A 15,897-nucleotide genomic window follows, 5' to 3' on the forward strand; every position below is an offset into this window, starting at 1 on the left:
CGAATAACGCCTACATAAAAAATAGCCTGAACTTACATTAAAAGGGCAAATGACAAAAAATAATAAATAATTTTATAATGTGCACAAAAAAAAAAAAAAACATCCATCAAGCATGTGTTATTAGAGCTAGGATATTTGTTATAAGTGTTAGGATATTTTATTGTACTGCAGTGCAAACAGTTCAGAAGAAATGAGACACAGTGACTGCAATCATATGTGAGAAATAAAGTGAAATAAAGCATTAACTGTCAAAGAAAGATTTTCTAGACCCACTCTAATCCTCTGCCATAAATTTAAGTCTTGTTTCTACTTGTAAAAATAAAAAAGACTACATCAGGAGACTGAACAATAGGTCTAATGTTTGAATAGTAAGTGAATTATTTTCTTGTATTCTGAAACCCTCTGACAGATATGTTGAATGACCCTTTGTGAGACTAGATGACATTATTGGAATAGGCCTACTTCACGTAGGTCTACATATTACAGACATCTATGAAAGTGCTAAAGTGATAAAAACAAACCCATTTGAAGAATAAAAATGATTGTCTTTGGGCTAGTAATGCCATTGCATATGCTAAATTCAAATGATTCATCTTTTAAAGTCCAACTGAAATCAATTGACCCTATTTACTTTGTTAGCGCATATTACAAGTCTTGAGGTGAAAAATTAATCCGTGCAAGTTAATACACAGAAAAAAATTGTTTGCCGTGGTAATCTTTAATCAAAGTCTGAAAAGTTACTTCCGATCTGGAATGGCGTTCCTTCTCTGATGATGTAGGTTTGACGGCTTGGGTTGGGAAATGCTTAACCACTCCCCTCAAACCGTTAGTCTGATATGAGTGAGAGATGGAGAGGAGGAGCGCTAGAGTAAAACCCTGCCCTCTGTTCAATATTCACTGGGAAATACGTCACAACACTGGAGAAATGTCGTTTGCAACTTCCGGTTCACGCGGATTTTAAGCTCTGTTTGCCCTATTGCCTTCTTTCTCTTTTCTTTTTGATCTAAAGATTTGATTTTCCAAGGCACTTTCATACCTATAGCAATCAATATTTGAGGATTTTGGCATTGAGGTTAATATATAATGCCTAACGTCAGTCACTAGTGTGCCTCTTGACATCAGGGGAGTGAGGTTTTACCTGGATAGCTCTCATTAGCTGGTCTCCGTTACAATCACCCCCGCAATGTAATCCCTCCAATCCTACTTGCCCCCTCTCCGAGTAGGACTCGAACCAGCATCTCCGGCATGGGAGGGTGGGAGGCAGGCACACTAACAAGGACATTAAAGCATCTCCAGCATAGAGGGTGGGAGCGCAAGGACACTAAATACAACAGTCTCTAACGTCAGTTGCTAGTGTAGCTCTTGAGATCAGGAGTGTGAGGTTTTACCTTGAATAATAATAATTTACCTCTCACTAGCTGCCTCTGTTGCATATACATATCCATTGCTATCTTGTAAAGATATATATATATATATATATATATATATATATATATATACTGTATATATATATATATATATATATACATATATATATATATATATATATATACATATACATATATATATATACATATATATATATATATATATACATACATATATATATATATATATATATATATATATATATATATATATATATATACCAAACTCCTAATCAAAATCATTGGAGAGTTATTTTGATATTAAATCTAAGTACAGCCTCATTACTGTAACAAACAACTCATGTTAATAATTCATACATATTTTCATCCCTGGTTGATTGCAATAAAATATATAAAATAAGACACTTCATACAATTCATAAACAGTGTTATTTATTTCACATATATTTCAGTAAATATGTAACATACTCACATAATCTCTGTTCTGTAGTCATGTTATTGCTAATAAAATGTATAAACCTTAAAAAAAAATCACACATGACATGTTTTTTTCTTCTTTACAGTGGCCTGTACAAAGTGTTGTTTTTCTCCTTTTTTATTAAGATATGTTTTTAAGATATGTTTTAAGTGCATTAATGCTTTTTTGGCTCAAAAACCATGCTTGATTGGAGTGTATTGAATTACAGACCACAAAAACATTAATCATAAAATATGAACCTTAACACTGTGCAAAACTATCCAGTGCTATCTTGTAAATGTCACCAATTTATTTCAGTAGTCCTCTCATCTTCCATTCATCCATCCATCCATTCATTCATCCGGTTATATCAACGGGCTTTTATTCAGGATCACTTGATCCCACCCTATAAAAATCTACATACACTTTAACAATTACGACAACAGTTTCAATGAAACCATATTAAATTCTCTGATACAGATTCTCTCTCTGTCTTCTTCTCATTATCCATTATCCTCTTATTCATAGTGTTATTTAAGCCCAAATGAATGAAATATTCCATCTCATAGTACCAACACACAAGCACTTATACGCACATAAACATACACACCCCTCACATCCATATCTCTCATCTTAAGGCTAGTTCACCCAGCTTCTCTTCCTCTGGGACATCCTGTAACCCAGCCTACACGGCCAGATCACTTTGTTTGACCCGGTTACTACTAGTACCACTGGTCTTGCTAAACCGGCGCTTGTCTCTGGAGAATCCTGGTTGGGAGGATGGCGTGGAGGGGGCGCTAGGTGTCATCTCACCCGGGACTCGAGCATCAGGGCTTCCGTAGCTCATCTGCAGGAAGTCCTCAGCAGGATCCAGGTCATCTTGGCTGTGATGATGCCGCTCGGTGGCCATGTTGACAGAGTTCTGCTGGTGGGCCAGGTGGTTTGTGAAAGGCTGGCAGGTTTGATGGATGTGATGAAGATGGTGAGAATGAAGATGTGGGGGTGATGTTGGACGTTGGCTTGATGCTAGGCACTGGTTGAAATCTGGGGGTGGGGTGCAGGTTTGGGAGGGACGTGGCTGAGCAGTCTCAGGCAGTTCCATCGGAATACTTGTCTTGCCAGGTTGGACAACAGAAACAACTTTGCTGTTTTTGCTTTTGACGTCATTAGCATGTTTGACAGCGTATTTTCTAAAACATTGCTTGCACTGTTTCCATCCGAGGTAATACAGCTCTAGCACACTGAGGAACAGTGAAACTGCTGCCACCACCAGCATGAACACAATGAAGACATTTTTCTCTGTTGGACGGGACATGTAACAGTTCACAGGGTTGGGGCAAGGTGACATGTTACAAGGATAAAGAGCATTCAGGAAGATGCCGTACATCATATACTGGATCACAATGAAGGTCACTTCCATGACTAAGCGTATTATAATACTCATGACGTATGTCTGCAGCAGCGCACCCTTCAGGCGGAACATTGTCTTTGTATTTTCGACTTTCTCTTTGTGTTCCAAATACTCCTTCTCTCCTCTTCCCTCCTCATCCTTCTCCTCCATCTCCCTCTGCTTCCGCTTCTCCTCCACGCGAACGATGTGCATGGCATGGCCCATGTAGATGAGGGATGGTGTTGATACGAAGACAATCTGCAGCACCCAGTAGCGGATATGGGCAATAGGGAAAGCTCGGTCATAACAGACGTTTGTGCAACCGGGTTGTAGTGTGTCGCACATGAAGTCGGACTGCTCGTCGCCCCACGATGACTCTGCGGCCGTGCCCAGAACAAGGATACGGAAGATGAACAGCACAGTTAACCAGACCTTCCCCACTGATGTGGAGTGCTCCTGCACCTCCTCCAGAAAATTACCCAAGAGACTCCAGTCCCCCATCACTCCACGGCAGCACTACTGAGGCAGAGAGTGAAAAGAGAGAGAGCAAATAAATACAAAAAATGAGATCAGTTTTAGCATGTTGTCAAAAGTCATGCATTTTCAGCTGTTTTGAAATGTATGGATGATCATTACTGCTGAATATAATGAAAGTGGAGACTGAAGCTGCGTCCCAATTCAGAGGCTGCATCCTTCAAAGGTCACATTGCATTACATCGGCGCGACGAAAGCTGTCCAAATTTGAAGGCCTCCAAATGTGTCCTTCATTTCCCGTGAAGTGAAGGATACAACACCAACAGATGGATCCTTCCCCAGTATTCATTCAGGATTTTTTTAGAGAGAAATTTTCGAATTACACTTTTAAATGTATAAGTATTGGGTTTCCAGCTAAAATATCTAATGATATAAATGTGGGAAAAAAAAAACACACACAAAAAAAAAAGCGGTTCAAATGTTGTCTTATATCTAACAAAGATGCGATTATATAAAGTTTATACTATTTATTATTTAAAGAAATGGACCATGGTGAACATATTTAGACTTTAGTTTGTGAACCCTGTTTTGTTTAATATAACTATTTAAAAAGTCCAATACAAACGTTACTGCCACTCATCAACGGCAGCTGTCACAGTTGCTACTAGGTGACAAGAACAGTACTCTGTAGGCTAGACCGTCTCATTTAACAACGCTCGTTCCGACCTTCATGGCCTTCGGACACAGCCTCTGAATTGGGACACAGCTAATGTCTCCTCAAAATGTATTTAGAAGGGTCATAACAAGTTGATAAAGTTTACTTTTGTTTAAATCAATTTGTCAACTAATGTGCATAATTCAGATCCATATAGTAAAATATGTATTGTTGTTGTTGTTAACGCGGTAGCCCAGTCTAGTTTTAATCACTGTACAAATCACAACTGACATGAATTAGAAGAGGCTCACAGCATAAAGGCAACAAAAGTGCTAAACTGACCAATCAGAATGCATTTTCAAATGACGCAAGGTCGTTTACTTATTCTAAAATGATGAAGTCCAGTTTCCCATATCTGAATGTAATTTGGGCATAATGGGTGAAGCTGGAATATCCCACCACACCATAAACCTGCCCATAACTCTATCCCTCCACCCATTAGACGTCTAGAGAGGTGGCGCTGGACGTCATTTGACTCTGCAGTGAGCACCACTTGGAAAAAGACACATACTTTTTAGTATTTAAAAATACGTTTAATTATATTGAATCAGTCTTGCCCTCAAAAACACAATATTATCATATTGTACAGCCAGTACAGGCATCTCATTTAATGTTTTTGTGTAGGCTAATATTGTTTTTTTCCTCTAGCAAAAGTATTTAGTTAGTTAGTTAGTTAGTTAGTTAGTTAAAAACGGTTTATACATGGTGTTATATTGTTCATGTACATACTTGTTATTCAATAACAAAATAAATGTGTCTCGTGCATATAACCAATCATTGTGAGAGAGGTAACCACAAGCCAATCAGCTTTTAGAATCATCGTAGTCCGTCATCAAGCCTGCTTGTTGTTAACAAGATGAAGAGAAAAACTTTCGACTAGTCGATATAGCCTATCGATGAAATTCAGATTATCGAAGAATCTCAGAACAAGTGAGAATGAACGACACATTTCCATGATTTCCAACAGTGAAGGAGTGGAGGGATGGAGGATGGACACATGTGAGTAGATGATGGAATGTGGCTCTCCTTAGTCTGCAGATGGCGCTGCTCTGTTGGTTATTCCCTGCTCCAAAAATATATTTTTGTATTAAAATAAACAGATAATAAACAGATACTACATTTGATCGTAGCCATAAGGCCGAGGAGCGATATATAGCTAAGCATTGAGTTGTTGATTGGAGAGATTAATTCGTCATTCATTAATCAATACTTTTTAATAGGCTATATCAAGGGGATATCTCTATTTGTGTGCATTATTATCAATAAATAGATCAAATCAAACTGGCTGCAATCTTATACTGTTTCGATCTTCACATGCCTCTCCATAAATTCCCTCACAGCTCTACAAGTAATCCCAACTAATTTCTAAACCCAAAACTGACGTCTTTTTTTTTCTTTTCTTTTTTTGTGACGCACTTAAATTTTTCCAGAGTGTGTGTCATGTTATATTGTATATTTACAGTAGGGCCTGAGAGGGGAGCACTATGAACTTAAACACAGGGGTGACAGTTCTAATTTTAGTCTGGCCTGTCCCATTTTTTGGGTGGGATCTGGGAACAGTGGTCTTGGCAGGGTATAGGGCAATGTGATGCCAAGGGCCCTGAGAACTGCCCCTCTATGACCCTGTACAGGCCTAGATAGGGTGATCATTTTACCACTCTGCAACTGTCTCCCAACTACATCACATATGCCAGCCTTTGTGCTTCTGTTTTGTCCCTGTGTGAGTGATGTGTCTTTCAGGACACTGCAGGGACTAACTGAACTTCTCATCACAGAGACAAATCAAATGAGATGACAGGGGTCACTGTTCCACTACGTGTAGTTTGACAAATACTAAAGTCATTTAAAGTCGACATGAAATCAAAATGGACCCTATTTACTTTGTTAGCGCATATTACTAGTCTTGTGGTGAACAATTCATCCGTGCAAGTCAATACACAGAAAAAAACTGTTTGCCGTGGTAATCTTTAATCAAAATCTGAAAAGTTACTTCCAGTCTGGAATGGCGTTCCTTTTCTGATGACGTCAGTTTGACGGCTTGGGTTGAAAACGCTTAACCACTCGCCTCAAACCGTTAGTCTGCTATGAGCAGAGATGGAGAGGAGGAGCGCTTAAGTAAAACCCTGCCCTCTGTTCAATATTCCGTTTCACTTGGAAATACGTCACAACACTGGAGAAAAGTCTTTTGCAGCTTCCGGTTCACGGGGACTTTAAACAACATAACAAGATATCCAGACAAATGCGACCAGCCGAGAAACCAGACTTTTTTTATTTTATTTTCTATTTAGTACTTTTTAAAGGTGACATATTATGCCCCTTTTCACAAGATGTAATATAAATCTATGGTGTCCCCAGAATGTGTCTGTGAAATTTCATCCCTCCAGACCATTTATTATAGCTTGTCAAATTTGCCCCTTTTTGGGTGTGAGCAAAAACACTCAGATTTTGTGCGTCTCAGAAATAACCAGTAGTGGAGTGCAGCCTAACAGAGAGACTCAGGAAGAGGTTGCAACTTTTAGACTGCACCTGGACGTTTCTGAATGGTTAGTGGATACATTTATGTAGTTGTTGTGGAGTTACATTGATTTATCTGTTTCTGGGCGATTTCCGGGGAAAATAAAATGAATCCACTGCTCTATTGTCTCCTCTGAGGCTGGGACTCTAAATAGTGTTCTGTTCTCTTCTGTGCAGCCAACGACAGAGTGGTTTGCATGCTTTGCTCAAACTTTTGCCATTGGGTTAGAACTGGTTACACTGTTGTTGCTTGCGAAAACCAAATGGCGGCGTCCGTGGGTGGAAACGTGCAGATTAAGGGGCGGTAATATTATAATAAGATCCCCTTCCTGCGTCAGAAGGGAAGACAAAGTTACTGGGTTGGTAGATGCACCGGGGACCCAATTATAGCACTTAAACACGGAAAAAGTCTGATTTTCATGACATGTCCCCTTTAAGACATTTTTCTTTATTTTTTATATTATTAAGGTATAAGGCCCGTTCACACCAAGGACGATAACTATGACGATAAAGATTTTCTAAAAATCGTTCTAAATATAAAAGAATAGCAGAGTCCACACCAGAACTATAACGATAACGGCACAGAGAAACGATATCGTTGGAATCACTTTCAGAACAGATTTTTCACAGATAATGAATGATAAGAACGTTGACAGCCAATCAGATTCCATCCTGCTTTAAAGAGCTCGAGCATTTAAAGCAGTAGACGACAAAACTGCAGTGCACGCCTAAAATAAACGGAACAATATAACACTAATATAGTTATCATTATAATTATCGTTTTTGGTGTGAACGGGCCTTAATTGGGATAATTGGCAATAACTTTACATTTTAAGTATTTAAATATTTATCATTTGCGGTTTATGAAGGTAAATGAATAACTTTTTTCAGTAACTGTTGAGTGAAAAGTATTTGGTATAAAAGCCACAATGTTGTTAGGGCCAAAAAGGGAGAAAAAAATAATTATCTAGAAAGCTAAAGTCTTAATCAAAACAACTTATTTTACCATTTATTTCCTCTTAAACTAAGTCATTCCATCAGTTTTTAATAAAAATAATATTTATTTTAGATATTTTGAGAGCAAAAACAAACACTTTTTATATTGTATATTGTATATTATTTAAATGAAGTAAATACTAGTAAAAAATATAACTCCTTCAAAAGTTTCTTCCCTGTTCCTCTCAAATGTTTCAAATATAAATTCAGGTATCAGGCAATATATTAATCTTAGACATTAACATTAACACTGTCCAGTGTTGCTCTGTTTCCCAAAATAACATCAGTGAGCTCTGCCTCATTTCCGTAAATGCCACTCCAGTCCAGCGGCGTCAGTCCGCCCTTAAATAAATCGGTCCCACTTTATATTAAAGTCCCCGTGAACCGGAAGTTGCAAACGACTTTTCTCCAGTGCTGTGACGTATTTCCCAGTGAAACGGAATATTGAACAGAGGGCAGGGTTTTACTTAAGCGCTCCTCCTCTCCATCTCTGCTCATAGCAGACTAACGGTTTGAGGCGAGTGGTTAAGCGTTGCCCAAACCAATTCCTCAAACCTACGTCATCAGAGAAGGTCCTCCAATGCAGAGGGGAGGGGCATTTTCAGATTTTGATTAAAGATTACCATGGTAAAACATTTTTTTTTAAAATATTTTCTTGCACGGATTAATTGTTCACCACAAGACTAGTAATATGCGCTAACAAAGTAAATAGGGTCAATTTTGATTTCATGGGGACTTTAAGTGGCGTTAAGTACTATGTACTTACATCAAAAAATAAGTACAATGTACTTATTGTGTTCATGTTGTATTGTTAAACACTTTTGCTGCTATTGAGGTGTGATACGGGTAAGGTTAGGGGCAGGTGTGGTGGATTGGGTAGGTTTAAGGTGTAAGGGAAGGGTCAACTGTGTAATTACAAATGTAATTACATAAATGAATTACAGCTGTAATTACATGCAGGAATTTTTAAAATGTAAGTACAATGTAAAAACATGTTACACAATAAGTACATTGTATCAAATTATTCATTTCAATGTAAGTACATGTAAGTACATAGTACTTAAAGCCACTTAATATATAGTGGGACCAAACTGTCTCTAAATTGATTTTGATTGATCTTGTATGTCTCTAAATCCTAAATGAAATTCTAACAGCTTAAAAGTTGTTAAAGCAATGCAACAAGTGTTATTGTGTCTTTTGCTGTGACACACACATTGATCTTTTCTCAGGTTCTCCACATGCCTGTTTTAGTTGTTTCTTTAGCGCCAGTTAAGGGTTCCTCTGAAAGGGGTTTCAGTTTAACGCTATTTAGGATGTTGTCACTCGAATACCCATTAAACCTCAAATGTTTATGAAGCACTATCTGCAGCCACACTAGAGAGTTACCTTTAAAGTTTATGTGTGTGTGGGTTAGTATCTGACTGCCCTCTCACACCCATCCTGTACCAAACCCTGGTACCGGTCCTGCTGATCTCCTGTAGAATGGCCAAATATGGACTGACAGTTTGAATGGAGGCCCTCCTACTTTTTTAGCAGATAATCAAATAATCAAAATGTCTGATCTCCCATTAATGTTTAGTGAAAGTTAATCCAGAAACAGTAAAGAGGGCACTAATAAAAACAATAACAGGACTTTATATAAAGAAGCTTATTTTGTTGTACTCTCTTTTGCTGTATATGTATTGTATAAAATGGGCTTCATTATCATTATTATCTTTATGCATATTATATTTTTCTTGTTTTCTATTTATTTTGTGAAATGTGAACCATGTAGTTCATATTCCCGAATTTTTTTTTTTGTGAGATTGACCTAAATGTACTTAAGACGATGAATTTTAACATCATTAATTTCCTGTGCATGTCAGGTTCTGGTCTTTGGGAAGAGCAGTGGGGAGTTCACTGAACAGTGAAACCTTAGTATATAGTGTCAAATCTAATAATGAAAATGCAATGATCTGTCTTAACTATGTGCAGCAAGCACCAGGCTCTATCCAGTTTTTGCATTTATTAGTTTGTTTTAAAATCTATAGTCTTTTCACATCAGATGCTTTGGAAATGACTGTCATTCAGTGACGCGTCGTGAACTCAGCAAACCCGTGTGCCATGTTGTGTTGGCGAAAGCCTTTCGGAATGGCATCGGTGGGAACGGAATCTTAGACATTCAAAAAAAAAATGAAGAAAAAAACAGGAGGACGGAAATATCCATCTGATTCACACTGACTGGGCGATCTCTGTTGCCAGTGTGTGCTCTCTCTCCTTCTGTCTCTGCATTTTCCTTTTTTTCCATCTTCCTTTTCTTCTTCTCTTAGGAAGCAATTTCAAACAATATGATTTCCTTTAGACTTGCTACTTTAAAGGAAACAAGTCTCTTAGGGTCTCCGAGTGCAAGGGTGTTTACTTTCCCAAAGAGAGCAAGAGAACGACACAAGATAAGAGTTCATTTGTGCTGATTATTTTTCATCTAATGCAAAAAATCGTAAAACCCCAAAAGCTCTTATCATGAGGTATTATGAGAGGTCAAAGACTGCTGTATTTCTTGAAGGTAGCAAACAATGGGACTTCAGTCCACACACACACGAGTTGGTGAGATGAATGACAGACAGGAAGAACTTTCACCTGCTCTCATATGATTTTTTATTTGTAAAAGGAAAGACTTGATATTGGTCACTGACCTCAAAGGTCATATATATATACCGGTCAAAAGTCTGGAAACATTACTATGTTTAATGTTTTTGAAAGAAGTCTCTTATTTGATCAAAAATACAGAAAAAATATTATTACAATTTAAAATAATGGTTTTCTATTTTAATATACTTTAAATTATGATTTATTTCTGTGATGCAAAGCTGAATTTTCAGCATAATTACTCCAGTCTTCGGTGTCACATGATCCTTCAGAAATCATTCTAATATGCTGATTTGATACTCAGTTATTATAAACAGTTGCTGCTTAATATATTTTGGAACCTGAATACCTTTTTCAGGATTCACTTATTCAAAATAGAAATCTTTTCTAACAATATAAATCTATTCTATATATCTATAAATCAATAAACACATTCTTGCTGTATAAAAGTATTGATTTCTTTCAAAAAAAAGAAAGAAAAAAAAAGACGGACCCCAAAGTTTTGAATGGTAGTGGATTTAGTTACAAAAGATTTATATTTTAAATAAATGCTTTTCTTTTTTTTTCTTTTTTTTTTTAAACTTAAAAAAAGGTATGCAGGTTATATAAAAAAATATTAAGCAGCACAACTGTTTCCAACATTGATAATAAATCAGCATATTACAGTGATTTCTGAAGGATCATGTGACACTGAAGACTGGAGTAATTATGCTGAAAATTCAGCTTTGCATCACAGAAATAAATTTTATTTTAAAGTATATTAAAATAGAAAACCATTATGTTAAATTGTTTTTCTGTATTTTTGATCAAATAAATAAAGGCTTGGTGAGCACAAGAGACTTCTTTCAAAAACATTAAAAATAAAAACAGTGTTTCCAAATGTATATACTGCATATATGTATAAACATTACATAAGTTATGACTTGCATTAAACATCCATTTTCTGGCCTTTTTAAACTATTTGATTTGGAAAGGTGCTAATGAATCAGGATCTGAGAAGCTTTTCAAAAGTGTTCCTGAGAACTGTTTGTTAGGAATCATCAGAGCTTCCCTTAACCCTCAAGGATTCTTTTGCTGTTCTTTATGACTCTAAGGCAATGTCAAACATTCAATAACAAAAATAAACTTAGAATAACATGCAGCCTCGCGCTTCCATTTGCATCAGTTTAACAAGCTGGGAACATTGCCACGACACCTTTGAAACATTCTAGTAGCACTTCACAGAGGTGCCAGGCACTGTTGGCAAGTGATGGCATGCTGGTTTTTCTCACAGTGATCATGTCACTGCGGGCACACGGATACTCACACCATAAGAGGCTCTGCAATGCCCACGCATGAGACCGACCCCTTAACTCGGAATAAATATTTATTCAAGCCCTTTCCCCTTAACCTGATGTTAGGGACTACCAGAATCAGCATGACACCACAGACTCTAGTCACATCTTTATCCCAATATCACCAGAGTTGTAAACTAGGCAAGACACAAAGACAAACACTGTGGTTTATATAGATCTGATTATAAGTTTGCATGATGTGTATCTTTTTTTTTTTTTTTTTTTTTTTAAATAAGATGGATCATAAAAATTGCTTTTATGAATGAATAAATGCAGTTATTGTCTCAGTTAAAGTTTGGGTTCAGTAACTTTTTATTGTGGTTTTTTTTTTTTTTTTTTTTTTTGGAAAGTTTTATTCGACAAGAAAACATTAAAATGATTTTTTTTTTAAAAGGACAGTAAAAAACATTTATAATGTATAATGTAATAAGATACGTGATCTTTCTGTTCATCAAAAGATCCTGAAAAAAGCAGCACAACTGTTTTAACGTTTGACAATAATAATAATAAATATTTCTTGAGCAACAAATCAGAATATTAGAATGATTTCTGAAGGATCATGTGACACTGAAGACTAATAACTGCTGAAAATTCAGCTTTGTCAACACAACTTTGGAATAAATTACATTTTAAAATATATTAAAATAGAAAATTGTAATAACATTTCACAATATTGACAATATTATTAAAATGATTTACTATTTTGTCTTGAGAAATATATGTAAACATCTGTTATGAAGCTTCTTTAGCACAGTACTAAAATAATAATAACTAATATATATATATATATATATATATATATATATATATATATATATATATACAGTATTTACAATATATAATTTTTTTTAAGCAAAAATGCTAAATCTTTCAGATTCTCTGAGGGGAATTTAAAGTAATGTGAGTAGAGGTGTATGTAAACTGGGCATACTTGTATATTATCTCAGTACAATCAATAAAACTTAATGCTTGAATGTCATAAACATCTATTTATACGAAAACTATTAAACACCATGGGGTAGTTGACTGCATATCTCTGTGAAAGAGAAGGGCTGTGACTGCAATTAACCCTGCGTTAACATCTTTTTAAACCCTGTTTAAGGGCCATTATTAACCATATAGGAAAACCTAGTTACCTATAAAATTTGCAGTGTCAAATGAATACAATATGAATCTAGGTAGTGCTTGGATGGATCTTACAAAGAGACAATCATAAGTTAAGTGTACTTGCTTAACTAATTAAATATTCATACACGTTGTAGAGCAGATACATATTTCACGCTGTTTAGTTCCAGTGTCCGAGGAAAGCAGCTAAAATGTCGAATGGAGACATTACATAAATATGCGTTAACCTGCAGTTTGCATGTGTGGAGTGGGAAATTAAAAGGGCAATGGCACTTGCACTGAAGTACAGGGGAAAATACAGTGAAAGAAGAATTTTGTGAAGGAAATTGAATCAGTTATTAATGGAGGAAGCAAACTATCATCACTTCCAATTGAAGTCTAAGCCTGCATGCACGTGTATTGCTGGACTTGAACTTGCATACCAATGCTAAACTTGTGCTTTTAAAAACAAAGGACAGAACAACTGTTTAAGCCAGACATTCCTAGACTGACACAGGCCGCTTTAATCAATGGAGAGTTCAAGGATGAGATGCTGATTTTATCCATGTGAAGTGAATCCCCCTCGCCCAACGCTGCCCACTGCAGAACCCCCATTATACACACACTGACACCTGCACATATCAACACTTGCCATCCAGTGGGATTCCTCATATGGACCATGAAGACAATCCTTCTCTGCTTGTCAGGTGCTAACTGATGTGTTTCCTTACATGGAAGTTTTGTTTTTCTCTTCACTGTCAAAGTCCAATGTCTTATTATTCAAGCCAGGCACCACTTGACATGTTGTACAGGGCTTTGCACTTTGTAATTATGACTTGTGAGTGGGATATGAGAGATATAATATATTTAACATATAGTGGCCCTTATGTTTTTGGACACTTAAGCAGTGTATAAAAATGCGTTTGACAAGTTTAACACAAAAACATGGCTCACAAATGTAGAGTTGGGTCTGCAAAAAGTTCTAACATAATTTAAATGCAGTTGCAACTTTTATATATTTGATACTTAATTAAATGACATTCTGTGTATAATTGGGTCCACTGTATCTAATTATATAAGTATAAACCTGCTTATAGATTAATCACAGGTCAGGTGATCTTAAGGCCAATTGACACTGCCGACAGTCACCAGATTACTGCACGTCAGACATTATAAATCCGATTCAGAATGTTCAATCGATGAAAACAAGCTCCGACAGACCCCAACAGGGTAACACACGGATCCGACAAAACCCGACGAAGTGTCTGGCCATCTGTCGGTGCCGTGTGAATTGACTTTAATTCACATTTCTACTTAAAATAGACTAGACAGACAGTTTGTCTCTAAAGTACAATCAAAATCACAATCCTTTATGATGACAAAGCATCTGTTGGATAATTGCTAATCATAAATGATCGTTCCATTAGAATGGCTGGAGATTCTCAAGCAACAATATCATAATGTGCAAATGTAATTATTGAGTACTTAATTTAAAAACTCTTATGAATTATTTATGACCATGTAAAAAAATTATGTTGCAAAGTCTACAAGCAAAATCTAGTAAAAAATGTAATAAAAAAAGATTTATACATAACTTAATATTTAATTAGTACATTAATAAAGTCAGAGGTATTTTAATATTTGTTATAAATAATTTAAAATATAAATATTTCAATATTAAAAAGATAAAAACCAATAATCTATTGTTTTAAAAAAACAAAAATACAGCATTCTGCACAGTACCTCAAAATCATGACGCAAATAAAACCATAAAATAAAACAGTAAAATCTTATTTGACCCATAGATCTCTTAAACAATTATGTATAAAACTGAATTACCTGTCTGACTGCTGACTTATGAGATCGTCTTTGGTTGAGTGTTCTGTGGTCTTGTCCTCTTCAGATGAAAGTGTGGGCTCTTATTCTGTGGCCCGGGGTCCTGTTGACGTAGCCCAGCTCTGATGTCTGTATGACAGTGGGGAAATACTGAGTGATGGAGAAAAATGGCAGTGTATCTCTACAGAAAACACTCCAGCAAGACTGTAGTTCAAATACAGCACAGGCCCCCTCGTTCCTGTCCCACTGTGGGAATAAAGCACAAGTGTGGGACACTGAGAATACTGGGCCATCTCAGGGAGTGTTTAAATCCCCCCCCCACACACACACTCTTCCTTTTCCTCCTCCCCCTCTCTTCCTCCTTCCCTCCCTCTCTCTTTCTAGTTGCCCCCACCCCAAGTCTACCCCCACCCCCCACCACCACCAGAATGCACTTTGGTGTATAAGAATACCACCGTGTAAAGAGAGGAAGTGAGATTGTAATAGAACACAATGGTTGTTCTTCTCAGGCTGTTCACTTGTGCTATGATGCGTTGTGCTTGTCACTCTATGTGATTGTTGAAGTTTTACCCCTACCCTGATCAATAAACCTTTTCATGCGATAACCACACAAACATGTCTTCACCATACATGCACTTCCACACGTACACACATGACCCCAATTTTAACAGCATTATGTATATATTTATATAATTGTACGATAAAATAGTGCAGATTTGTTTAGCACGCAAAGGCACACTGGTTTAAATCCTGATGTGATATAACTAAAATTCTTTCTCAATAAACCAAAAATTTTCAACTGAACGTGACAGCCAGTGATCACCGTGGAAAAGCAGCTTTAATATTTTGATCATTTATTTTTGCACTTTATAAATTGCCGTGAGGGTTGGTAAGTAACGACTACTTTACAAGATCAATGCAAATGATCGATTGGATGCACTAAAATCATCCACTCACATGGTTTTTTGTAAATGAATCACAGCATGATAGATGCAAATACTTTTTCTAAACCAAAATAATTGTACAGGATACAACCCAGGCTCATTGGAAAAACGTTCCTATGCT

At 36.5% G+C, this 15,897-nt stretch overlaps 1 protein-coding gene across 3 annotated transcripts; it reads right to left on the reverse strand.

The window, feature by feature from the left end:
* Nucleotides 1–1,804: 1,804 nt before the first annotated feature.
* Nucleotides 1,805–15,106, reverse strand: gja5a (gap junction protein, alpha 5a). 3 transcript variants are annotated; one of them, XM_079880381.1, is made up of 2 exons: nucleotides 14,836–15,106; nucleotides 1,805–3,750 (listed from the first exon to the last, which is right to left on the reverse strand). In XM_079880381.1, exon 2 carries the CDS (start codon nucleotides 3,733–3,735, stop codon nucleotides 2,530–2,532), a length of 1,206 nt encoding a protein of 401 aa, XP_079736507.1. In that variant the 5' UTR covers nucleotides 3,736–3,750; nucleotides 14,836–15,106; the 3' UTR covers nucleotides 1,805–2,529. The 3 variants fall into 3 exon arrangements, with proteins under 3 accessions (XP_079736507.1, XP_079736506.1, XP_079736508.1); XM_079880380.1 differs by having other exon boundaries at nucleotides 1,805–3,753; nucleotides 14,836–15,096; XM_079880382.1 differs by lacking the exon at nucleotides 14,836–15,106 and adding an exon at nucleotides 5,153–5,264 and having other exon boundaries at nucleotides 1,811–3,753.
* Nucleotides 15,107–15,897: the final 791 nt, after the last annotated feature.

This window comes from Squalius cephalus (assembly GCF_949319135.1).
Source record: "Squalius cephalus genome assembly, chromosome: 9".
Taxonomy (NCBI): domain Eukaryota; kingdom Metazoa; phylum Chordata; class Actinopteri; order Cypriniformes; family Leuciscidae; genus Squalius; species Squalius cephalus.

Bases quoted from the DNA above. Each gene is read 5' to 3' on its own strand.
- gja5a (XM_079880381.1), bottom strand. From the start codon at position 3,735: ATGGGGGACTGGAGTCTCTTGGGTAATTTTCTGGAGGAGGTGCAGGAG.